The sequence below is a fragment of the Rattus norvegicus genome, chromosome 5 (genome assembly GCF_036323735.1).
Source record: "Rattus norvegicus strain BN/NHsdMcwi chromosome 5, GRCr8, whole genome shotgun sequence".
Lineage (NCBI taxonomy): Eukaryota > Metazoa > Chordata > Mammalia > Rodentia > Muridae > Rattus > Rattus norvegicus.
The window spans coordinates 33,067,159-33,092,381 of NC_086023.1; the positions used below are offsets into that span (position 1 = coordinate 33,067,159).

Genomic DNA, 25,223 nt, shown 5'->3' on the forward strand with positions numbered 1-25,223 from the left:
CATCAAAATTTTAGGGGAAAGAAGAGATTTCTAGGCAATGGGGTCAGGAAATCTACTACCTGCAGTAGTACAGCTGGGGATACCACAGGTAAGAGCATAGCGATTTAGGGAAGAGGTCATAGGTGTGGACTGAGAGAGCCCTAGAGGCTTGGCAGGTCACCAAGAAAGGGTTTGCTTTATGATGTTAATGAGGAGCCTTGGAGGGTTAGAGCAAAGGAGAGATCTAAAATCTTTACTTTTAAAAGTTGTCCTGATTTCTATATGGAAAACAAATACACAAAGAAGATGAGAAGAAACCAGGAAGATATACCACTAATTAAGGGGATAATGTTCTGAACAGTGGTGGAGGTGAAGGAAACACTGGAAATAACAAGATGTGTTTCGATTCAGTATCCATCCATCCACCCTTCCATCCATCCATCCATCCATCCACCCACCCACCCACCCATCCATCCATCTATCCATCCATGTTGAGATAGGGTCTCCCTAGGTAGCTGGGGCTAGCTTCAAACTTGTGATTTCCTTGCCTCAGCCTCCACACCTGTCTCAGCATAGAGCACTGGCATTTGCTAATGGCACTTGGCAGATGAGCAGAGGTGTGGGAGAGGAAGCTAGCTCAGTAGAAGTTCACAGGTGTCTCTCAGGCTAGTAAACCCTGGGAAATCACCGAGGAACTAACTTCTCCAAATGAAAGCTGTAATCCTACTGTGTGGAAAGTAGACAGTTCTGGAGAGGACTTTGGGCTTGGCTCTTGTGCATTGTATTTTCATAATCACTAAGAGGTATTAAGTGGGAGTAGTGGGAGTACTATCATTTCCATATCTCCTAAAAGGAGTGAGTAATGTGTTTCTGGTTGTGTTGTTTTTGACAATGCTTCTATTCTTTAGTGGGTAGGGGAAGAAGAGTTCTAGTGGGTTTGTGTTGCTTTGAGATTTTCTAGATATTTTATATTTTATAGTTTCTAGATATTTTTCTTTGATCCATTGTTGTTATAAAATGACCCCTCTCCCCGTTTTTGTTCTATGGGAATTAACATAAGGTATGTGCAAGGTCTTGCTTTTTTTCCATGCCTTTAGGTGAGACTTCCAAGCATCATGGAGCTCAGTTCCTTTATAGCCTCAGAGTCATTCTTAATTCTGTGTGGCGCTACCTTTTCCAGTTCAGAGCCTCAGTTTCTCACACCAGAAACAAGCAGTATTGGTTTTTACGCTTCCTGTTTTGTGGCCCAGTTGTTTTTTGTAAGGAATTTGAAATGCCTGGAATGTATCTGCACGGAATATGCTTCTTCCTAAGTGCTTGGGATGGGAAGCAGTTTAATTAATTAGTTAATTGTTTAGAAATTTGCATAGGCTCCACAGGCTGAACATTCTTCATCTGAAAAGGTGAAATCTGAAATACTCTGTCAGTCTAGTGCTCAAAAAGATTTAGATTTCAAAACAGTTTGGAGGTTAGTTTGTTTTTTGTTTGCTTTTTTTTTTTTAAATTAGAGATATTTGAATTATCTCTCTTTACTTTTACTTACAATGTCCCACCTGGGATTAAATTCTAAGTTTTTAGTATCTTTATTGGAAAGACAATGTGTGAATGTTTTAGTACTGTTGCCTATTTCTTCTCAGAATTAGAAGTCTGACTAGCATGGACTGTTTCATCTATTCTGTAGACCATGTATGCATGCTCTATGTGACTGGTCAGAGAGTATCTATTTCAGTACGGGTGTTCAGAGGCATATTATTTCTTCTGCCTGTATTTTGTTGAGTTATTTGAACTTGGTTGATCCATGGGAATTTCAAAACAGTTTATAAGAAAGGCTCTAATTGTCCTAGATTTGAATAAAATTTCAATAAAGGGACCGATTGAGGACGACACAGTACAAAGTGATATTTTGTGGTTTCAGAAATTAAGAAAAATTCTAAGCTTCATCATTCAGAAGAGAATATATAGGTATGAGAATGATTTAAATAGGAAAATTTTCATAGAATGCCACCCAAATAAACATTGATTTCTTTGAGCTGTATGGATCCTTTACATGAATACAGAATAAAGTAAAAAGTTGATAGATATTTTCCAAACTTATAGGACTGTCTTGGTTCTGTTTAGGACAAATTCAGTCTGAGTTGGATTGGTGCCAATCTCTACTGAGAATAAGTTATGCCTCAATACAGGATGATCTAAGTGAATACCTCATAATATGTATTATGTAATATGTAGTATGATGGCTCAGCGGTTAAGAGCACTGACTGTTCTTCCAGAGGTCCTGAGTTCAATTCCCAGCAACCACATGGTGGCTCACAACCATCTGTAATGGGATCTGATGCCCTCTTCTGGTGTGTCTGAAGACAGTGACAGTGTACTCACTTACATGAAATAAATAAATCTTTTTAAAAAAAGTAACAGACGAGTAATTTTTTTTTTTACATCTGCTTAGGCTAAAAGAAGTTTGTTTTTTTTCCTTCCTTCCTCCCTTCCTTCCTCCCTTCCTTTCTCCCTCCCTCCCTTCCTTCCTTCCTTCCTTCCTTCCTTCCTTCCTTCCTTCCTTCTTTCCTTCCATTGTCATGAGCAATTATTTGTTCTATATAATAAAGGAGCACCTTTGCTTCCCACTGTCTTCAGTGATCCTACCTTCCCAAGTGCTTTAATGCCACATGTGGGCTGTTAGCGTCTCTTGATCTCCTGCCTCCCTCATCTAGATCCCTTCTATGTCTTTCATAACCCTGTTTCCATTTCTATCTATATATGGATATATGCAGAGATAAGTGCATAGATAGACATATATTTAACTTTAGATTCTGTGAATGAGAGAACGTGACATTTGTCTCTCTGAATCTGGTTTATTTCACTCAACCTAATGATCTCTAATGCAACCCATTATTCTGCAAATGTCATAATTTAATTTTCTTTACGGCTGGATACAATTTCATTTTGTACATGTACATTTTCGTTATGCACTCTTTTCTTTCTGGATATCTAGGCTGATTCCACATTAAATTCTGGATTCTGTGAACAGTTTAGCAGTCAACATGGATATCCAAGTACTACTATGGAACATATACATACCCAGGAGTTGAATAGCAGGCCATGTAGCAGTTTTAGTTTTAGCTTTTGGGGACCCTACTGGTTTCTGTAATGGCTGTTCCAGTTAATAATAGTCAACTCCAGTTACCCAACTCCATACTCTTCCTTTCTCCCTTTAGAAAGCAGGCAAACAGACAAATAAGAAAAAAACAATCAAACCAGAATAAAAAACAAAAACAGAACAAAGAACAAGCACAACACACACACACACACACACACACACACAGACACACACACACACACACACCATAAAAACACAAACTTGGAAATCAACAGGTACAAACAAAAGGCCAATAAGACAAAAACTACCCAAACAAAACCATAGGAGAGCAAACGTCTACAAAAATGCCACTGAATTCATTTTGTGTTGGTGGGCCTGGGCCTACCTGTGAGTGTGGTTACCCAGTGAGACTCCATTGGAATCAATCAATTTTTCCTTTGTTTGTGGTTGTCAGTTGGAGAGAACTTCTTGGTTAGGGATGGGAGTTTGCATCTGCTTCCCCATCTCAGCTCAGACGCTATCTGGGTTGAACCTGTGTTGTCTCTGTGCATACTACTGCTGTCTGTAGACGATAAGAGTTTATATGCATCTCAGCCAATTCTAGCTTTGAACCAAGGAGTGAATACAGAAAATTTGGCTCAATTCAGCATTATGTTTTGTCTTCTTTTGCTTGTATCCTGAGAATTTACTCCAAAACATTTTCAGGGTTGAGATGGTATTACCAGAAATCTTGTTGTACTCTTAATTCAGTTCTGTTTAGAGTTTGTATTTGTTTTTTAAATTAGTTTTAAGTTTCATTTAACTTTATATTATGTAATCAATGTTTTGCCTGCACATATAGATGGGCGCTCTGTGTGTGTGTGTGTGTGTGTGTGTGTGTGTGTGTGTGTGCATGCGTGCGTGTCTTTATTGCCCCTGGAGGTCAGAAGAAGAGGTGTTGGATCCCCAGAACTGGAGTCACAAATGATTGGGAGCCACTATGTGGGTGCTGGGACCTAAACCTGCAAGGGCAACGAGTGCAGAAGCATCTTACCAGACCCAATTTCATTCTTTTAAAGCATGCTGGATCTTAAGGCAAGAAAAGGTTTTAATAGTTGATCTTGAGGAAAGTAGCTAGCCATCTCTCTGTAGGCCACTCCCTCAAAGGAGGTATTTATAAAGGGAAGGCTGATCTTCTAGGATAAGGAGAGAAAGCTATTTTCTACTTGTGAGGGAGTCAGGGATGTAGTCTCAGCTCTATTTGGGGTACATTCTAAGGTTCAAAATTCTACTCCTTTGTAATCAGCATTCTTACTGGCTATCAGTGACAGACTCAGTAGACTTACCTGACATAATTTTCAATCACCACAACTAATAAGATCTTCAGACTTGATTGCTTGTTTGTTTGCTTCCTTGCTTCTTTCCTTCTTTTATTCTGAGGACTAGGAAATTTACCATACATAAAAAAAGGGGGTATGGCATAGACTTTGATGAAAATTTGTTCCCCAGCACTAGGGACAGATGGCCTGGCCAGTTCTCTGAAGAGTTTAGAAGGTGGAAGAGAGTCTCTTTGTATGCCTTTGGTTATCATTCATTTCCTAATGAAAAATATATGATAATTTAAAGCGGTAACAGTTCTCTGCTTCTCAGTTTAAAGATCTGAGCCTCCTTATTTTTTTTTCCAGGAACTGTACATTCATGGGAATCCTTTCCTATCACAGACCGTATAATAATTATTACTTCTGTAATGATTCCATGAAGTAGCCATAGATAGCCATCACACTTAACCCCAGGATTAGTCAGATTGACTACACTCATATGTCATGCATCAATAATCTGCTTTTTCTCATTGGTAAGGAGCTCAGCGTGCTGCTCAAATAAATCCAGGCTCATCCAACCACTCCTCTGATTTATCCCTGTTTTTCCTGAGGTATTTTCTATACAAATGAATAGAAAGAACTGTTAGCTGGGTATAAAATTGCTAACCAGATAACCGAAAGGTAAACATCTTTGTCTCAAGTGTCAAGGAAGTAACAAAATGAAACAATCATGGTTAGGCCCAGGGCAAAGTTTGGCAGCATGGGGGAAGGGTCCTTGCACTGCTGAAATAGGGCTATTGAGGACCACCAAGCAGCTGGCACTGCTGTGTGCCTAAGGAGGCTGGTTAGAACTTGGGCTATGCAGTGAAGTTGATAGTTGAAGACTTAAAACGGGGATTCAGTGTTGCCATGTGAAAGTGCTTTAGTCACGGTTTCATTGACAGAATATTCCAAGGGTGACATTTAGAAAACCAGCAGGTAGTTTGGAAGCTCACAGGAAGCAAACAGGTAACAGAAGAGACAAATCTCTCTCTTTTCTGGCTTGGTAGGTTTTCTCTAGCACCTAACGGAGCGCCTGCAGCCAGCTCGCAGAGTCAGAGGGTGTCTAACACAGCTCCATAGTCACAATACTGAACAAAGAAAGGTGGATTTAGATTCCAGGGTGACAGTCAGTGACCTGGTCATCAACACACGCTGTCTTAATCTGATGTGTGCCAGAAACCTCCTTCCAACAGTGGTGTAGTTCTGGGAGAACCATTTCTTTGGTTCTAAGAAGGGGAAAAATGCTGTTTTCTCTTCTCTGCATTGAGCTGTATTGGAAAGAAGGTTGCCACTGAAAGCGGAGGTCCTATAACAGCTCAGCTGACTTTGTCATTAACCCACATTCTCCCAAAGACTGTGAAGAACGTGATCCTGAAGTGGAAACAGGGCGGGGTGGAGAATAATGCTGGCCTTCTTCTCAGGGACCTCCTTCTGTAATAGGATCCCAGATCATCTCAGATATTAATGTGATGTCATTTTTCTGTTATGCATGCATCTTTGTCAAGGGCTGGAGACAGCGAGTGCATGGGTAAAGAAAGTGAATTCAGTGGGCAGGCACCAACTACATTGAAGAGGCTTGAAGAGGAATATAGGAAGCAGTAAAGGGCCAAGCAGCCTAGCAAGGCAATGCCAATCTTTAGAATACAGTGAGACGTGTCTCTAAGCGAAGAGTACAGATTAATACACTAGGATGAATTAGCAAAGTGGAGAGACTGGCACAGAGTGGGTGGACGGTACTGGTGCTTGTGATGGGAAACTGTAATCTGATCACTGGGTTTGCTCGGTGGTACCATTTCCTTACCAGTGATCCAGGAGCTGTGTCCTTTGATCCCTCCGCTTTCGCTCTGTCTCTTTTTAGGAGTCTCCGTTTTTTTCTATGAAGTTTTTACTACCATGAAATGATTTCTTCATATTGTTTAGCATCCCCTGACTCTTCATCTTTTTCTTTGTTCAGTGTACCCCGATCTGATTTTCCCGAAGCCTTCGCTGTTAGGTTCTTGACTGTTTGTATTACCTCTCTTGATCTTACATCTTTCCCACACACAGTCTTTGCCTTTTGAGCAGCGACTTCTCTTCTAGGAGGAGCAGAATCACAGAGCCCTTCAGCAGTTAGCATCTCTAGGCCTTGGCCTTCTTTTTTATTATTGCTATTATTTCTTTGATTTTATGCATTCACTTTATATCCTGATTACCGCCCCACTCCAGACTACACCCTCTCACAATCCCTTACCCCTTTCCCCCTACCCCCTTCTCCTCTAAGAGGGTGGAACCCCTCCCCCCGCCCTAGGTATCCCCCCACATGGCACAGTCTTTGTAGGGCTCGGTGCATCCTCTCCTACAGAGGCCAGCCCAACTAGAAGAAGATATCCCACAAGATAGGCAAGAGCTTTTGGGATAGCTCCTGCCCCAGTTCCTCGGGAAACCCATGAAGTCTGAGCTGGCTGGACATCTGCTACACATTTGTGGGGGGCCTAGATCCAGCGTGTGTAGGTCCAGCCTGCGTATGTTTTTTGATTGATGGTTTAGGATCTGAGAGCCCCAAGAGTCCGGGTTAGTTGATTCTGTTGGTCTTCCTGTTGTGTTCATAGCCTCTATGGGACCCGCAGTCCTTCCTCCTATTCTCTCATAAGAATCCCTAGGCTCCATTCACTGTTTGGCTGTGGTGTCTGTGTGTGAGTCAGCTGCTGGGTGGAGCCTCTCAGGACAGCCTTGCTAGATAGATGACTGTCTGCAAGGGCAGGCAGCATGTCAGTCTCATAATCTGAAGGCTTTCTTTTCAGTGAAAACATTAGACTTCACAGACTGATTTCACTTCTGACGTGTGGCACAGTCCTAAAGGTTTGGCAGTGGTGTTTAGAATTAAGAACCGCAAATACATAGGAAAAAGGATCTTTTATTTAATGTATCCCCACAGGGAAGATGTTCATCGCTTAAGTATCTACCAAGACTCTAAAAAATGGAATTTTTGCCTTAGTAGTGAGCTGCAATTCTGAAATCATAGTAGCCTTCTTATTTAGAAATTTCCCTGAGGTTTAGCTCTAGTGATTTCTTGACTATTGTAAAAGAGAAAGGCGACAAAGCAAAAAAAATTAGATCTTAATTGCTGCTGGAGTAACTGGCTTAACTTTCACAATCGGAGGTTTCTTATGGGAGGAGAGAGAGAGGTCAATGAATGCTGCTTTTCAGTAAATTCTGAGTGAGGGATGCCAAAAGTACAGGAAGTGTCTCTAGATTGCCTTACGGCACATCTAATGCACAGAAAACTGTAATGAAAGGCCTAGAACGGCTGGCGTGGAGCAACGAGGCTACAGTATCTGCTGTTCTAGTCACCAGAGTGCTGATGTGCTTTCGCTTGTCAGAGTTGTTTGTCCATTCCTGTCATGTGACTCCATTCACATGGGGGGGGGGAAGACAGTTGTAGTCTGATGGCTGAAGGAGAAACACAAGTCTTTCTTTAGAACATCTTCTTCCCTGCCCAGTCTTCAGCACAAGACCAAGGTGAAAAGTGTGCTACACATCTCTTGTGTTTCTCCTTGACTTTCTCAAGGACCCTTATTTTCTTCTGATCATAGTCAATCATATTACTGCACCAGTATACATATATACATACATACATATATATACATATATATATATACATACATACATATATAAACACACACACATATATACACATACATATATACATACATATATATACATATACACACATATCTATACATATATACACACATATATATATGAGATACAAATGCACTCAGCCTATGCTATATGTAAGTGGGTATAGTCACAGCACTTCTGTTGATCATATTTGTTTTTTTGTAGGGAGGGATTTTATGTGTTTGTTTGTTTATTTATTTATTTAATCTTCTTTGACAGAGTCTTTCTGTAGCCATGTGAAAGTGTCCCGAGGGGTGGTGACTGCAGTGGGTAAACAAGAATTTACCAAGAGTCCAAACAGGCAGAGAGAAAATTGATTGAAATACACTTTACGAATGGCAAGTTCTTAGAGAGCGGATTGCTGAGGGGATCCTGGTTCTAGGAGGGGATGGGATTCTTTTTATAACAGTGTAAATAGTTGGTGTGGTGTTACTTGGTCTTATCTTGTGAGTCATTGGTAGGTATCCATATGTGGGTGGGCAGGTGAGCTTCTTAGTGTCTTAGGGGATTAAAGTATACAGTGTTGTCTCTCTGGGTTCATCATTTAAATAGAGTGCTGGGTATCAAGCTCTGAACGTCATCAATAACCGTGATTACTCTCCAAGTAGGTCATGGTCCACTTGTTAAAGCATGGGGAACCTCGAGCCTTTTGTCCCTTCATCTGTTGCCTTGTGCTTTTGCAGTCCTGTCTCACCTTACCACGTACTGGAATTACAGATGCACTAGTACACGATTTTCATTTAGATACACACTACCTCTACCTGCTATCCAGACGAACGCAAAGGAATGGGGTGGATATTTTGAGTAAACAAAATTCCCCACTGCAGGAAACCTAAGCTAGCAGATTGGGACTTTATCAGAGTTAAGAATCTTTCTGCTTGGCGCAGTCACCATGCATATTTACGTTCCACCACAAGGACAGGTCAGCTATTGCTAACCCTTAAGTATGGTGGAAATGTCTCAGTAGTTTCTACTGCACGTCTAAGGCCTCTATGCTCATACTAGCCCCAGGAATTCCTCAACTATTCTGACTCAGTGTAACGTCCTTTCAGCTGAACTCCCACCTCCGTATACAGCCATCGCCAGTCCAGGAACAAGCGGTATTCCCGTCATCAACTGTCGCGTGTGCCAATCGCTCATCAACCTGGATGGTAAACTTCACCAGCATGTGGTTAAGTGCACAGTTTGTAATGAAGCTACGGTAAGTGGCGATGTCCATTCAAAAGCATAAATCAATAACTGATGTCTTATTTCTAAAGGGAGTCCTTCAGCAGTGTTATTTAAGCGCCAATGTAGGCTGTGTACCAACATGATGATCTCTCTTTTCTTTCCCCGGAGTTGAGGACTGAACCCAGGGCCTTGGGCTTGCTAGGCAAGTGCTCTACCACTGAGCTAAATCTCCAGCCCCGTGATGATCCTTTTCATTTTTTTCTCCTGCCTGTCTATCTTTAATTATATAAGAATGCCTCTGCATGTTTAGGATAACACCATTAGGAAATTTCTTGGTTAATTTAGATATAGTGTTGCTTTGGTTCTTTACATATTGCGGGCTTTTATAGTTATCTTCAGAATATGTCCATTTTTATTTCAGTGCAGATCTGCTGGGCTTTACTGCACATGTGGTCTTTATGTAGAGAACTATTTATTTAATATTCATATAATATCAGTATTCTTTTTCCTTATTTATGAATTTATTATTATTTTCTGTGCCATACTGCTTATTTGCAAATAGCTTAGAATTTTATTCTACTTGCTGGATTTCAGTGCAATACAATGTAATTTTTAAGTAAATGAAGGTCACTTTTAAAAAGCTGATCTTTGGGGTTGGAGAGATGGCTCAGAGGTTAAGAGCACTGGCTGCTCTTCCAGAGGTCCTGAGTTCAATTCCCAATAACCACATGGTGGCTCACAACCATCTGTAATGGGATCTGGTGCCCTCTCTGGCCTGCAGGAGTATATACAGGTAGAATACTGTATACATAGTAAATCTTAAAACCAACCAACCAACCAAACAAACAAACAAACAAAAACTCAAGCTGATCTTTGGGCAGAATAACTAAACCTAAATTTTAATGAAATAAATTTTCTATCGGAAGAAAAACTAAATACCTTTTTACAGTTTAAATTAGTACCTGGTAAGGGCTATACTATTTAGTTGATCTCTGTTCCTACTTGTATAGACTTTACATATTTTTTCAGTCTGTTTTGAAATCTGCAATTAAATATGATTGAATTTTAGTGTTTGTATTTTCTTCCAGTTTAGAAAATTATAAATCAGTCAGCTAGTGGTCATTGTCTCTAAGATATGTTAGAATGTTGTAAAATGAAACTCTAATTCATAAATTGCCTACCACTTAGAGAACTTTATCACGACAAAAGTCATAACAACAAAGCTAGCTAGTGTGTAAGTTGGTCAGTGGCTAGTGAATTTAATTAGGATCTCTTCTATTGTGCTCTTTGTAAACTTGGCAAGCAAATAAAAGTAGTAAGGCAAAAGTACTAATTTTAAAAGCCAAAGCTTTGAATCTTTCATTGGATTTAATAATATGTTTTCTCATTCTGCTGAATCTATCTATATACACAACAATTGTGTGTGTGTGTGTGTGTGTGTGTGTGTGTGTGTGTATGTGTGTGTAGGCCAGAGGGTGATTTTTTTTCCACCACTCTTGGCCTTGCTCCTTTAAGACAGTATCTCTCCCTGAAGCACATTGAGCTTTGACCTAGGCTGACTGTCTAGAGTTTCTCTCTGCCTCTATCTCCCTACAATGCAGGGTTACAGGTGTGTACAGTCATGCTTTTCCTTGTGTGGAGATGTTGGGGATTTGAACTCAGGTTCTTATGTTTGTACAACAAGTCATTTTACCCATGGAGCCATCTTCCCAGTCCCTTTAGGCTCCTCATCTCATCTTCCTACATAGCCCATGCTGCTGTGGAGCTCATGGTCCTCCTGCCTCAGTCCCTGCGGGACTGGGGTTGCAAGAGTGTATCTTTATGCCTAGCTTAGGAAAAGTTTTAACGTCTTATCTTGTCTGTCTTCCTTCCTTCCTTCCTTCCTTCCTTCCTTCCTTCCTTCCTTCCTTCCTTCCTTCCTCCCTCCCTCCCTCCCTCTCTCTGTCTCTCTCTCTCTCTCTCTGTCTGTCTCTGTCTCTGTCTCTGTCTCTGTCTCTGTCTCTGTCTCTCTCTCTCTCTCTCTCTCTCTTTCTTTCTTTCTTAAAAACAGGACAGAAACAGGTCATTCATGGTAAAACCTTAGTTTCTGAAGATTTAGCAGTCAATGTCAGTCAGTTAGCAATTTGACTAGGGCAGTTTGCTACATTGGTGCCTAAAGGAAATTATATTGGTTCTTTTCTTGATCTCCTCTGACCAAGTAAGGAAATGTAAATAATTGTGAAGACGCTAGCGTGTAATCAGATTGACTTGCTTTCTAGATCTAACCTTACAAAGGGGGAAAGGTGAACAGAACGCTCTGAGGAGTGCCCTGCCGTGTGACTGGATAATGTCTCACATGTGATTTGATCTTACCCTTTCAAGTGAAGGGCTGTGAGGCACAGGGAATGGCTTCAGAGAATCCTAGGTTGAAAATGTCAGAGCTAATGAGTGAAATAGGCTCAGGTCCAATCGTGAGATTTCCTCCACCCAGTGTCTCAGCCTACTACTGTGATCCTTTCTGAAATCTGGCCTCAGAGCCTCGGTTCTCTGTGGTAGCCACTCTGATAGGGACTGGCTATGTCTGTCAGATTAAATGGCCTGTAGCTGATTGTTAGCCAGAGATTCAGAGGCTGACAGACGGGAGCCTGAGTGCCAGTTTTCTGCTCAGTGACTATATCTCTGAGGCTTCATATCTTAAACTGTGATTTCGTCATATGAAAATGATACCAACTTTTGTAGAAACAGGAATAGAGCAGCCAGCATAGTTATTGGCAAAGCAATGTTTATTGTTATTTGAGACAGGATCTCATTGTGTAGTTCTGGCTATCCTGGAGCTCACTGTATAGACCAGGATGGCCCGGAACGCAGAGATCTACCTGCCTCCTCTTTATGAGTGCTGGAATTAAAGGCGTGCTCCACCACACTTAGTTTTGCCAAATAGTAATTTTAGAATGTATGCTTGGGCTGGAGAAATGGCTCAGAGGTGGAGAGCACTTGTTGCTCTTGCAGAGGACCTGGGTTCAGCTCCAAGGATCCGTTTGGCGGTTAACAACAGGGTATTAACTCTAGTTCTATTGGAATCACTGCCCTCTTCTGGCCAGTGGCTCTGCATGGATGTGGTGCACAGACACACTTGTAGGCAAAAGAGCCATGTACATAAGATAAAATAAATAAAGAAACCTCAAAACAAAACAAACAAACAAACAAACAACAGCATGCTCAAGGCATTTCTCTTCCCCGTCTCTCGTGCTCACGATTATGACAGAGGTTGGCACTGAGAACCAGGCTCAAAATCTAACTTGCCTTGTGCTCTAAGAATGGATGTCTGGAAGTGAGAAAATTAAAAAGAAATGTGTGAAAATCTTATTCATTGTCAAGCACATGTTTATTTCATGGCAAATTCTGAATAACATAAATAAATAACATACATACATACACACACACATATATATATGGCCAAATTCTGTTTTTCTTAATGTTTTATATTCTATAGCTATATATTCTTGATTTTTGTGAATTTTAAACATTCAGGTTTAGTAACCTGCAATATATCTTATTAAATGATTGATTTTTTTTTACTAACCTTTATATATTTCTATGACAGTTATTTACTTAAAATATTTGGAATTCTTTTTCTTTTAAGATAAGGGCTACTAAAATAATAGTATGTGTGGACACTTTTTGATTTTTGTGGTCTTATGTAACAATATACCCGTAAGAACGCGGGATGCGTTTAGCACGGTGAGCATAATATACATTTAGCCTGCCGAGCACCCCAGGTTACCAGTAGTCACTCTGTAGTGAGGGTCATTTCCCCTGCAGATCTCGTGGCTGGGAGCTGCAGCTTGCTGCTGGTGCCTGACTTCTTCAGGGAGTCTCATAGTGCGTAGTGCTTGGCTAGCCACGAAAAAGATAGAAATTCAACATGCTGTGGATGTTTTCTACCGATCACAAGCTTCTTTCTTTACATCACCAAGATGCAAAGATAAGTAGGAAACATTCCCCAATCCTTATTCCACAAACGTTAACATTTATGCTATAGAAGCTTTTCTTTCTAACTTTATCAAATGCAGAAGTTAATGCTGCATCAAACTACTCCGTACTCTTTTTTTTAAATTTTATTTGCCTTTCTCCCCCCCCCACCCCCCCTTTGTATCTTTCTCTCTTCCCTTTTTTAAGTGTATGAGAACTTTGCTTTCGTGGATGTCTGTGTACTCTATGTGTACAGTACCCATGGAGACCAGAAGAGGGAGTCAGATCCTGTGGAACTGAACTTGCAGATGGTTGTGAGCCTGGGAATTAAACCTACCACCACCACCCCGTCGACTAGCAACCACTGTGCCATCTCCCCGGCCCCTGCATTCTTACCTAGTGACCTGGTTCACATTTTCCAAACTGTCGTACTTGGGTCTGAGGAAGGCAAAAGTTCTACCTCAGCAATTAAACCGGAGCCATGGATTGCACTGGGATACTAGATTACTTTAACGCTCTTTTATCTGAAATTTTTGTCTCTTTTGTCTTTCTATTGCTTTTGTGTTCTGATCAGTACAGGCAAGACGTTTTGTAGACTGTCTCTCAGGCTGAGATGTCTGTTTCCTGTTTTCTCGTGGGCTTCGATAGGAGCGCCACAGAAAACAACTGTACTTTTCGGTTGTGACTGCTCAGGTTATCAAGCTTAAGTTCTAACATAGCAAGGAGTGTTTTCTTCTAGGCTATGTAGTCTCAGTTTAAATAAAAAATAAATAAATAAATGCTAGTAGTGCTTGGAGCAACCACAAGTTTTGAAGTTCGATAGTGATATAAAGTTAATCACTTCTGAGCAGTTTGAGAAAAGGAATGAGCCCCGTTTCCTCTGTCGTTGCTTTTGTTGAGCATGGGTTCTATTTATGGTTCTACCTCAGAGGGCAGGTATGTGATCTTACCTTGCGAACTCCAAGGAGAAAGCAGCCAGCGTGTGCTACCTGTTCCTACGTTATGAAAAGACCAGTGTGAACTTACTTTGAAATGTGTTCTTACCTTCACATCCACACCTACACATCCCCACGGAGTCCTCACCAACCAACGTCTTTGCCATGTGAAGCCATGTGCAGTGCACTCTTTCTTACAGTGTATTTTGGTAGCGTGTTGGGGGTGGGGGAGGGCTTCCAATTTCAAGTAATCGTTTCCTCCTTGAACACAAACAATTTGTGGCGATTTGTGTTTTGGTTGATCTCTCTGTGTTTGTGTTTTCTTCTTCCGTTATCTAGCCAATCAAAACCCCCCCGACAGGGAAGAAATATGTTAGATGCCCTTGTAATTGTCTCCTCATTTGTAAGGACACATCTCGGCGAATAGGATGTCCTAGACCCAACTGGTAAGAGACAAAGATTCATTCATTCATTCATTCATTCATTCATGCTTTCAAGAAGTATTTATTAAGGCTTTTTATGTGCTAGGCTTTGTTCCAGTCTTTGTCCTCAGTTATTACGAAGCATAGATTTTTCTTGTTATTGTTGTTAAAGAGATGATAGACTTAGAACTTGGCAGTTAGAATTATTTGTAGGATATCATCTTTTTGAACCCACAGTGGATATATGTTCCTTTTCATATGTGGGCATTTAATGGACTATAATAAATCATTGACTCACTGGACTTATTAAAAATAACTAGTTAGTTTGCCTTGGATATAATTAATTGTAACCTAGGAAGCAATTTTTTATCATGTATCTCCTTGTATGCTACATGAGTGTCCGTATAACACGTGTAATGATGTATAATGATGTTGTTTGCCTATTCCAAATGTGACGACGCATGTCCTCACATGTGAGTACATACACACCTTCACTGTTTCTTCCTTCCTGGAACTGCTCTGGCCTTTTGACCATCAAGTGCATCATCGGACTGGAGAGGAAAAAGAAAGCATGGACCCCACGTTCCTTTCTTTCCTTATCTGAGTGAATAACTATCAAACAATACTGGGCTTTCCAGAGACATTTGGTTTAGCTCAGTACTTACTACTTTCATGACCCATTTATTCATGTAGAAAAAAACACTTTTTCGTTCGTTCTCTATCAAATTTAAGTTGTCTGTGTAGATTAGAACTCTTCTCTGATTTGAAGTTATACAGATTTAGAAATGGCTGCTAAGTGATTCCCAAGGACATTGACTAGAACTAGCTTTTACTTGAAATGTAATACACACACACACACACACACACACACACACACACACACACACACACACATGCTTTATAGATATATTTCCACGTATATATTTGCTTTACTTTTGAAAGATTATTATTTGAAACTTGATGCGGTTGATTTGTTCTGGGTTTGCCTTCGGTCTGCGTTTGGGTCAATGGATTTGTTTGCTTTTTCTTTTCACAGTCGACGCATAATCAACCTTGGCCCCATAATGCTCATTTCTGAAGAGCAACCGGCTCAACCTGCGCTGCCAGTCCAGCCGGAAGGTACAAGGGTAGTGTGCGGGCACTGCGGGAACACGTTCCTGGTAAGTAGCTGTACGTTGGTCATAGGACACTAGTCATCTGGGTCATCCTCTCGTAGATCTGAGGACTGTTTATAATCGTATAGTTTTATCCAAGTGTGCATTGATCACAAAGTTAAAGTAGAGACTTATTGATGAAGCTTGCCGAGTCCAGCGTTTGGCCGGGTATATAACATCCTTTGTGAATTAGACGAAGATGCCTCCAGCTTTAGCTCGATGGGGGGGGGGGGGGCTGGGTATATTTGTGAGCAAATAAATCTTACCACATTTCTCGCTGTACTGAGTGGCAAAGTGTATGTGTTTAACCCAGCTTTACGGCTTCTAGAAAATACAAGAATTCAAGAAGAATTCTTACATGATTTATTGAAAATGTTCTGACTTTAAAATTTTTACTTGGAGAAAAGAAAATTAATTCTGATACCCGTGATTAGAAAAACCATTGGGCAGAATCTAAAAGAGGAGTATTTTGATGTGAGCAATTCTATTGAAGTTGTTTTAGTACTGCCAACTTTAACTCACAGTTGAACTTTAAAGAATTAATTTCACGACTCACCCCATCAGGAATGTGAGAGAGGATTTCCTCAGCATTGTGGTGTAGGTACAAGGGGCAGGCAGATCTCTGAGTTTGAGGCCAGCCTGGTCTACGGTGTGAGTTCCAGGACAGGGAGGGTGAAAAAAAATTTTTTTTTCTCTTCAAGACATAGGAGAAAAGAGTTATTTTAGGTTCTTAGTATTAGATACTTTCTAGAGTCTTGGCAAGGAAGTCCATGAACGCCGCCATGGGATGAATGGACTTTTTCCGTGCAAGTGTGTATTGTATTAAAGCAGTTTGTATACACACGTCCTAAATATCTAATTGGGCTTGGGGCCTCCTCATCTACCTGATTACCAGCCCATGTCCCTCAGATGCCTTCAGTTCTTCCAGCTACTTGACTGACATCGGTTTTTTACGGCCTAGCTGTTCTTTTCCGAGTAGTCACCCGACGTGAGCGTTTGCACTCACACCGCCTTCCTCCTCTCCTCACCTTCCTTTCCTTCCCTTATTCCCAGTGGACTTACCATGTTCCTTAGGATTTGCAGCTTTTTCTGATTAGAGCAGTCTTCCTCACAGCTGAGCCATGAGACCTAGCCCAGTTTTGTCACATGACCTCCAGTGTTTTGTTGGAACTGTAAATATGTGCCTTTCTGTTTTCTGTGTGCAGATTATTAGTTCTTTACATCATGTTTTAGATGTATAGAGATATCTAGTAGATGTGTCTAAAATCTTTTATTTTAGCTCTTTGCTCTGTAGCTGTCACCTTGGAACCTCCTTCACCTCCATCCTGGAAAGTGTGTTTCAGTCTGCAGATTTATATCAAGTGCTATCTTCATGGCTGCCGACTTTGTCCTTCTGTGAAGGGACAGGAAGTACCCTTTATTCTGTCGGTAGTTTTTAATCTAACATCAAATTTGCCTAACAATTTAGCTAATGAATTCGAGGTTTTCAGTTATTCCTTTTGGAAAGTTGCAGATTTTCTACCCCCAGATAAGGAGACTGACTGTTCTAATTCTAGGGCCTTCCTATCTGACCCATTCTTCTATATTTCTCCTTGTGTTTTCCTTCTCTTTCATTTTCCCCATTGATTTGAAATTTCATGAAGACAAGTTCCAGGGAAAGCCCATTTTCTGTGGGCTTCTGGGTTTATTTCAAATCATCTAACTTAAGCCTCAGTACCCAAGAGGCTTTCAAATTCTGTTTCCTTTTGTTTATAATCTCTTCCCCCTGGTATCATTTAGAAATAACTTTTTAGAGGGTGATATTTTTCTCAGTGCTTTTTCTCTACTTTGTCCTGATTTCTCTATGTGTTTCGTTCATAGTAGAAAATTTATTCAAATGTTTATGTAAGTTCCTTTACTGGACTCTATGTGTAGACAGAGGCTAGATGATTTCTCCATTTTCTCCTTTTCTTTGAAAATTTGTCATTCATGAATACATGGCATGCAGATCCGCTGAAGTACCAGGTTCCCTGGGGAAAGATTCTCTGATCCCCTGGGAAAATTGGAAGTGGGATACAGCATTCCAGGCAACGATGGAGTGACGTACTCACTCCTGCTTAGGCTGCAGACTTTAACCTCTTTGTTTTTAGACTGCTCCCTCGGCTTTCCTAAGGTCACAGGAAACTGTAAGGTCACAGGCTTGTTAGCTCAACTCCTTATCAGAGTAAATCACTCTTCTCTTGCATGTGTTGCATGAGGAGCGCTTCTGGCTGTTCAGTGAGATTTTACAAGGAACACCATGATGTTTGATTTTCAACCTTGCGATGTAGCTGGCAACCAGAAATCATACATGGATCTAGGAGGCTCACAGTCAGACTAGTTAACATTTAGATCATTTTTAGTATAATACAACAACAGTTAGACACTCACCGTCTTCTTTCTTTGTCATTTCAAGAGGATAAGACAATGTCGCAAGCTATAATTGCATGTAGATCACTCCTAATTCTTCTTGAGCCTCTGGAATGATTCTGTCCTTTCTGTTTCTGTGGGTTTCACTGTTTTCAGTTCTGGATACAGAGGTGATCACACAGTGTTAACCTTTCCATGTCTGACTTGTTTCATTTAATATGATATTTTTTTTTTTTTAACATTTATTTATTTACTATGTATACATCATACAGCTTTCTGCCTGCATGTGTGCCTCCAGGCCAGAAGAGGGCACCAGACCTGATTATAGATGGTTGTGAGCCACCATGTGGTTGCTGGCAATTGAACTCAGGACCTCTGGAAGAGCAGACAGTGCTCTTAACCTCTGAGCCATCTCTCCAGCCCCCTAATATGATATTCTTCGTGTTCACTTATATTGTCATAAAGTGGTATGTTTGCCTTCCATTTAAAGACGGAACCATTTCTTTTCATGTGTATGCCACCATTTCTTGGTCTGTCAGCAAGTTTATGAGTTGTTTCTGCATTTTGGTTACCGTGACTCTTGCCCCAGTTGGCATGGAAGTCTGATACTCCTTGTTTTTAGCACAGTCTCTAACACCCAGTTTGAAAGTACATAGTAGGTTCAAATACCTGACCTGCTAGAACTTTCCTCAGTGGGAACCTGCCTGCTTTTTCTGGCATGTGTCTCTGTAAAGAGTTGTGTTTTAGCATCTGGTTCACCAAATCACTTGGTAAGTCTTTGATTTCTGCTGAATACAACTTAGAAGCCATTTGCCCTCTGGGTTTGTTGTTGCTTGGTTGGTTTTTTCCCCCTGTTAGTCCAGAGAGAGTTTCCTTGTATAGTCCAGGCTGCCCTGGGACTCTCTGTAAGTCTGGCTGAGAACTCAGAGATCTTCCTGTCTCTCCCCCACCTAATGCTGGGATTAAAGATGAGCACCACCACCGCCACCTGGATGTATCCTTCATCTTTAAATTCATTGACTGTCACTTTAGTTGTACTTGGAGAAGGAGATGGAAATTTATTCCCTCATTAATTATGTGCATTTCATAAGAATCACTCAGATTTGTCTGATCTAGGATGAAGTATAAATCCCTTCTTTTACATTATATTTTATTGATTAGAACAGCGCTTACATAAATTAGAGAATATACTTGGAATAAGTCACAGATTTGTTTACAATCTCTTCATATTGACTTAGAATAGATCAGCATACTTTATAGATGTCAGCAGACATAAAGTACATTGACTTGGCTACCTGCATATTAAACACATTTGTTGCTCTTCCTCTTACATGAGGAAACTGTCTTTTGAATTGTGATATCGTTTAGAATTCTTCAGAACAGATCTCTTATCAACTCACTCAGGGATCTCCTTCTGTGACGATCATGCATTCTCCATATTTTATATTCCTGATCTTTCCATGATTATCTTTAGATTTACTGTACAAAAGCTAATGTAATTTGGTAAAAAAAATATGGTGTGCGCACCAGGTACTGAGCAGATCCCAAGGAAATGGTGGCAAGCAACCTCTACCTTCGTAGTTTTCTAACCTGACAGTACGGGGAGGACTAGAACCCTGCGAAGTGTGTTCAGAATAGAGCACGGGAGTACACTGCTTTAATGCAGAGACCCACCTCACCTGAAAGACATGGCATTATCCTAGGAGTACAAAACTGTACATGTGCTTTACGTAAGGTTGGCAAGATGGCTGAGCGGGTAAAGGCACCCCTGCCAACCCCGATAAACCTAGCTCAAACCTAGGAAGCTACATAGTAGAAGGAAAGAAGTGATTCCCACATCATCCTTTGACCTCTACAATGTGAGTGTACACATACACACACACATAAACACACACACACACACACACACACACACACACACACGAAGAAGAAGAAGAAGAAATGTAAAAATTGCTAATTAAAAAGGAGGTGTTTACACTTAGGTATCTGGATATCTGCCCTCGAAGTCCATGGGGTAAACAGATGTTCAGCTTTTGATATGATGGTTAGAAAAAGTATTAATAATTTGAGAGAAAGAAAATGAATGATAGTGTTAATAATATGGGAAAGAGTAAGGAAAATGTTTAAGAAAATGTTCAACATATATATTTAATTTGGGATGTAATATGTTAGATACCATTATAGCATTTTGAACAAAGTGTGTTTTTGTGGTTCTTTCTGTAATATTTTCCCACTTCCCAGTTATTCGGGCCCACCCCTGCCCCAGTAAGCCCCCTCCCAATTCCTTATTCTTTTCCGGTTTCACACCCTTTCTTTAGTACCAAGAGAATCATTTAATAGTGAATTCTAGAGAAATGATCCAAATTGAGAGTTTAAATAGATGTGTAAGGGGGATAGTTTTATAATCATAAAACATTACTTATTTATTTTGGTATTTTGTTATATGTAAGCCACGGACTCACATTTATAGTCAAATCTTTTACTTAACACTTAGGCCAGGAGACTGAGTCAGATGATCGTGTTAGCCTATGTTACTCACACAGTTATAATAATTAAAAACTCAAAATCTTTATCCAGAAGAGATGTTTGGTTTAAAAATACAGAATGTAAAGATGATTTCAAAATCTCTGGGAAGTTATTTTTAGTCACGAGTGAGAACATAGTATTAAAAGGATGGGAATAGATTTTGATGGTTTCAGGTTAAGGAGAGAAGCCCAGTGGGTCTGGGAGCTTAGTGATAACTGTTTCTCTCCTTTGCTGGGCTTTCAAAGCAGGTCAGACAGTTAGAAGGGCTTGGGCTCTATCCCCAGCATATCCGGGGGTGGGGGACTAAGGATTCGCCCAGTGTTCCTAAGTGAATGCTGGCTACAAAGCTCATCTCACTTGTGACCTTATCATTATTGTGCTAAATGTGAATGATATTGATTCTTTTCTACCCATTCTTTGACCGGAGTGGAGAAAAAAAAAATCAAGAGACTAAAAAATTCCTCAGAAAAGAAAGTGAAGTCATGTTCATAAATAAAAGTATGCAGGCATTTAATTCTGTAGGATGAAAAACTAGACTGAACTGTAGTTGAGTTTTTTTAGAGACAAAAGAAAAAGAAATCCTGTGGTTCTTCGAAGATACTTATGACATTTTAAACAAAAGCATAATAACAACAATGAAAAACAAAAAAACAATTTGCTAGAAGAAATAAAGTGAATATGCAGGCTTAAGCCAGTCCATCAGGAATATAAAGACATTTCTTAACCTGCAACAGAGGTTAACACTGAGTCTCCTGGGGACAGGTATGCACTTGCTGATAAAAGGCATATTCATCCTGACTGAGGTTAGTGTTCTTTTATAAAACTCCCCAGCAAACCAGATGTGCTGAGTCACAGATAATGGGTCAGAGGCACAAGTCACCAAATGTGCTGAGTCACAGTTATTGGCTCAGAGGCCTAACTCACCAATGTGTCGAATCACAGTTAGTGGTTCTGAGGCATAGCTCGCTGTTGTGCTGAGTCACAACAGTTCACGGTCCAGAGGCATAATCCAGCAAATGTGCTGAGTCATTCTTTTGTTGATTAAAGATGAGGATGGTGAGCTGTTTATCCTGTCATGGTTCAAACTTTCCCCTGAAATGCACCAAGCTGTACTGTCAATCAGGAAAGATTTTCTTCACTCGAATACAGAGTAAGTGCCATAGCAGAGGGAAATGACAGTTTCGATGTAACGTATTTCCAGGTGTTTCTCATTGTCTGTTATTTAGTGGGGTGATAATAAATGATTGATTTTATGCAATAAAGCCTTATTTATGGGCTTTTTTAGTTGAAAATGTATCATGGGGCCCCTGAGTTTATCTGTTTAGTAGAATGGGTTAGAAATAAATATGATACTTCAAGATGGCTAACATGATTTAGTTTTAGAGAAGTTCCTTTTAGTTTTTTTGACAGAAGTGAGCTTTTCTTTTTTTAAGACAAGAACCTGGTCATTTAACTAGATTGGCCACAAAAGACCAATAACCTTTCTTTACTCTCTCCTTGCTCCTGGAGCCTGGAAGACAAAGGGCTGGTTTCCCCACCAGCTTACCCACTGGAATCATGGGGAAGAAACACTACCAAATGGATGCAGATTCCCCTATACAGCAGAAATGAGAATGGATAACATCTCTTTATAGATGAGTCAGGGCAGAGACAGAGACAAGGGAAGGGGAACGGAAGGTCTACGGTTACATCCGAATCAGAATTCACCTGAAAAGCACAGAGTTCACAAAAAGGGAGTTACCAGTTTTGTCAGGAGAAATGCCTACAGGAACATAGATGTGTCTGTGATAGATACGCTCATTCCTCTTCTGACAACACATATCAAACTTGGAGCCAATGTCTACCACACGCCTTTTTCCAACCACCATTGGCAATTCTGAGTCTTAACATTATACAAAGATAGCCAGAGCCACACAGATGAGGGTGATCGTAAGATTGCAGCCATACGGGCGTAGGTGCCAATCTACAGCTTCTCTGAAGATGTAGTTGTGCATTCCAGCATGGGAGCTCAGCGATATGGAACTTGAGGGACTGAGGATATGCTTGTGAGTAAGGGGGACACATAAGGCCAACATTGCTGATCCTGGTCTAGTTACCATTCATTTCTGTTTTTAATTAATGAAGAGAGCATCCAAAAGACTGAGATGAGAACTGCAGACAAGGAGCTTCAAGGAGCCCAGTAGTACACCTTTCTTCTGGTCCCATGTTGTGTTCTTCTAGCTCACGGATGTGTGCCAGCCATGCAGGGCAGCATGTGTATGAGAGCAGGGATGGTTGGGATGCACACCAGACTCTGCTTCATACCATCTCACCACGGAACCGCACACACACGAGGCACCAGAAAGATGCTCCCTTCAGCAGGGAGGAAGCAGGTCAGAGAGGGGTTGAGTCTTCATAAAGGAGGTGGACATGCTGTGTTTGGATTCAGAGTCTCTTGCAGGTGTCATACCTTGGGTAGGGACTACCTGAAATGATCAACATGCCAGAAAAAAAAAGAATTTTTTTTTTCTGCCAGGACTTAAACATTGAACAGTAACATTTTAAGAGTATCAGGCACAACATTTTAGATAGGGAGATTGTAGAAAATCAAATTCTTGGCAGAAATATATTTCATTCAATTAAATAACCTACAAAATCAGTTACAGCCATAGAATCTTTTCCTTTTTGATTCTGCTGCAGAGAGACCTGGAGGTGACACCAGCACCATTCGTGTCAGTTTGATGGCCGTGTAATTTACCTCTTTCACTATCAGTTCTTGTGTTTGTTTTCAATGAACTTGCCGAGATTAACCTGTGCTAGAATGTTCACTATAAAATAATAGTGTTGAGATAATGTTGACCTTTGACTGGTCCCCTAAAATTCACATTCTGCAGTGTGTCAACCTTAAGACTTGGGTTACCCTTGACCTAAGGGCTGTGGAATTGTCTCCTTCAGGCACTATTATTGTTTGAATTGTTACATTCAGTTATGCAAAGCTGTTTATAAGTAACATCTCCAATGAACTCACCCATCTATCTCTGCTATGAAGATAGGAAAGTACACTTCAGTTCATTTCCTGCTCTGTTCCAGTTTCTGTATCAATCGGCATAGATCTCTGTTTGGAATATTAAATCAAGAATCTTTTGCAGATAAGAATAACTGAAATCAACCAGTATATCTCACAGAGAAAGCAGTGAGAGGAAGTTTGGTTGTAACCTGAAAACAATGTGGGTTTGATTGACGTTCTCAGATGGTGAAAGCTAATCTCTCTGAGAAGACTGAGCGGGCACATGAAGTTTCCTTTCTCACTTTGAGACTAAGAGGCCTGCCGTGACAGATCAGGAATGGGCAGGTTTTGTCAAGGTTTGCTGAGTTTCCTGAAGTTTTTATTAAAATGAAGAAACTGAGCACAGGAAATCCATACCTCTTTGCTCATTTCTGAAAGCTAAGGATGAAGAAAAATTCATATGATGTTTTCTTTTTTTTTTTTTTTTTCATATGATGTTTTCTTAAAATTATATTTTGCTATTGGTAAAACATTAAATTCTACATAAGTTATTGAAAACTCATAACAAGTAGAAATTGACCACCTAAAAACCTTTAATAAAAATTAACTTTTATATGGGAAGCTTGTTTTGACACAAGACTAATGACATTTATCTCCCTGTGGAACTATGAAATATACTGCTATCTTATTTAAAGCAAAATGAACAATTAGAAAGTCTGTTGGGGTATCCCAGCAAACCCAGGGTCTGATACATACACTGGAACTCACAGCAACAACCACACCTACTTAGAAAGCCATTTGAACATACTTTCTTTCATGAGGTAAAGATTTAGCTTACAGGAATTTTCTTTGAAAGACTTTGCCCTAAAGTCTGTATGCTATTTTGAGTAGCTGAATGACATTTCTATGAGAAAGGTGACATATTCTATTACCACATTTACTGGTAGATTGGGAAGAAAATTGTATCATAGGATTAATATGTTTTTGTTACATTTGATAAGCAACGAGGGAGCAAGATCTACTTTCCTGGTTATAGTTTTGTCAGCATCTTGGTGGTTAGTTTATTGTGTATGCTGTGGCTTCTCACACAAGTGAAATAGAAAATGTAAAACGGTCACAGATCAGAGTATTCAAGTATTTACAAGTTGGTCCTCAGGGGTAGAGGGAAATAAAGTTTTAAGGTACATGATAAGCAGACAAAGAATGCAGGGGAAAGAGTGCATGCTGTTTTCCTTGGGAGCCAAATCTGGGTGGTGGTAGAGCCCTGTGAGAGTCATGGGAACCAGTTCAGGCTGGAATCCCAAATGTGTTCTAGGGGTTGAGAGAACCGTTGGAGATTAAAAAAAACAAAAAACAAAACAACCTATGGAATTGCAAGGTGATTGATGGTTGTGTCATGATCCCTGGTGACATTTAGACTAAAGTAAACAGTTCTCAGATTGGCTGCTTTTCGGTTGTTCTTCTTTTCAAATCCTTCTCTCTGTTTATTTTACAGTGGATGGAACTGAGGTTCAACACTCTGGCAAAATGCCCACACTGCAAAAAAATGTAAGTTCTGTGCTGGAGATAGCATTGAGAAGTTCTTGAGAGCAATCGGGAGAGCTGGGAGCTTTCCCTG

General features: G+C 40.4%; 1 protein-coding gene across 1 annotated transcript in view; it reads left to right on the forward strand.

The window, feature by feature from the left end:
- Positions 1–25,223, forward strand: part of Pip4p2 (phosphatidylinositol-4,5-bisphosphate 4-phosphatase 2) — a 47,403-nt gene that overhangs the window by 10,113 nt on the left and 12,067 nt on the right. The window contains exons 2-5 of the mRNA NM_001024900.1: positions 9,126–9,274; positions 14,469–14,575; positions 15,588–15,711; positions 25,101–25,153. Of these exons, the coding sequence (NP_001020071.1) occupies positions 9,126–9,274; positions 14,469–14,575; positions 15,588–15,711; positions 25,101–25,153 (433 nt within the window). The remainder of the gene's footprint in view (positions 1–9,125; positions 9,275–14,468; positions 14,576–15,587; positions 15,712–25,100; positions 25,154–25,223) is intronic.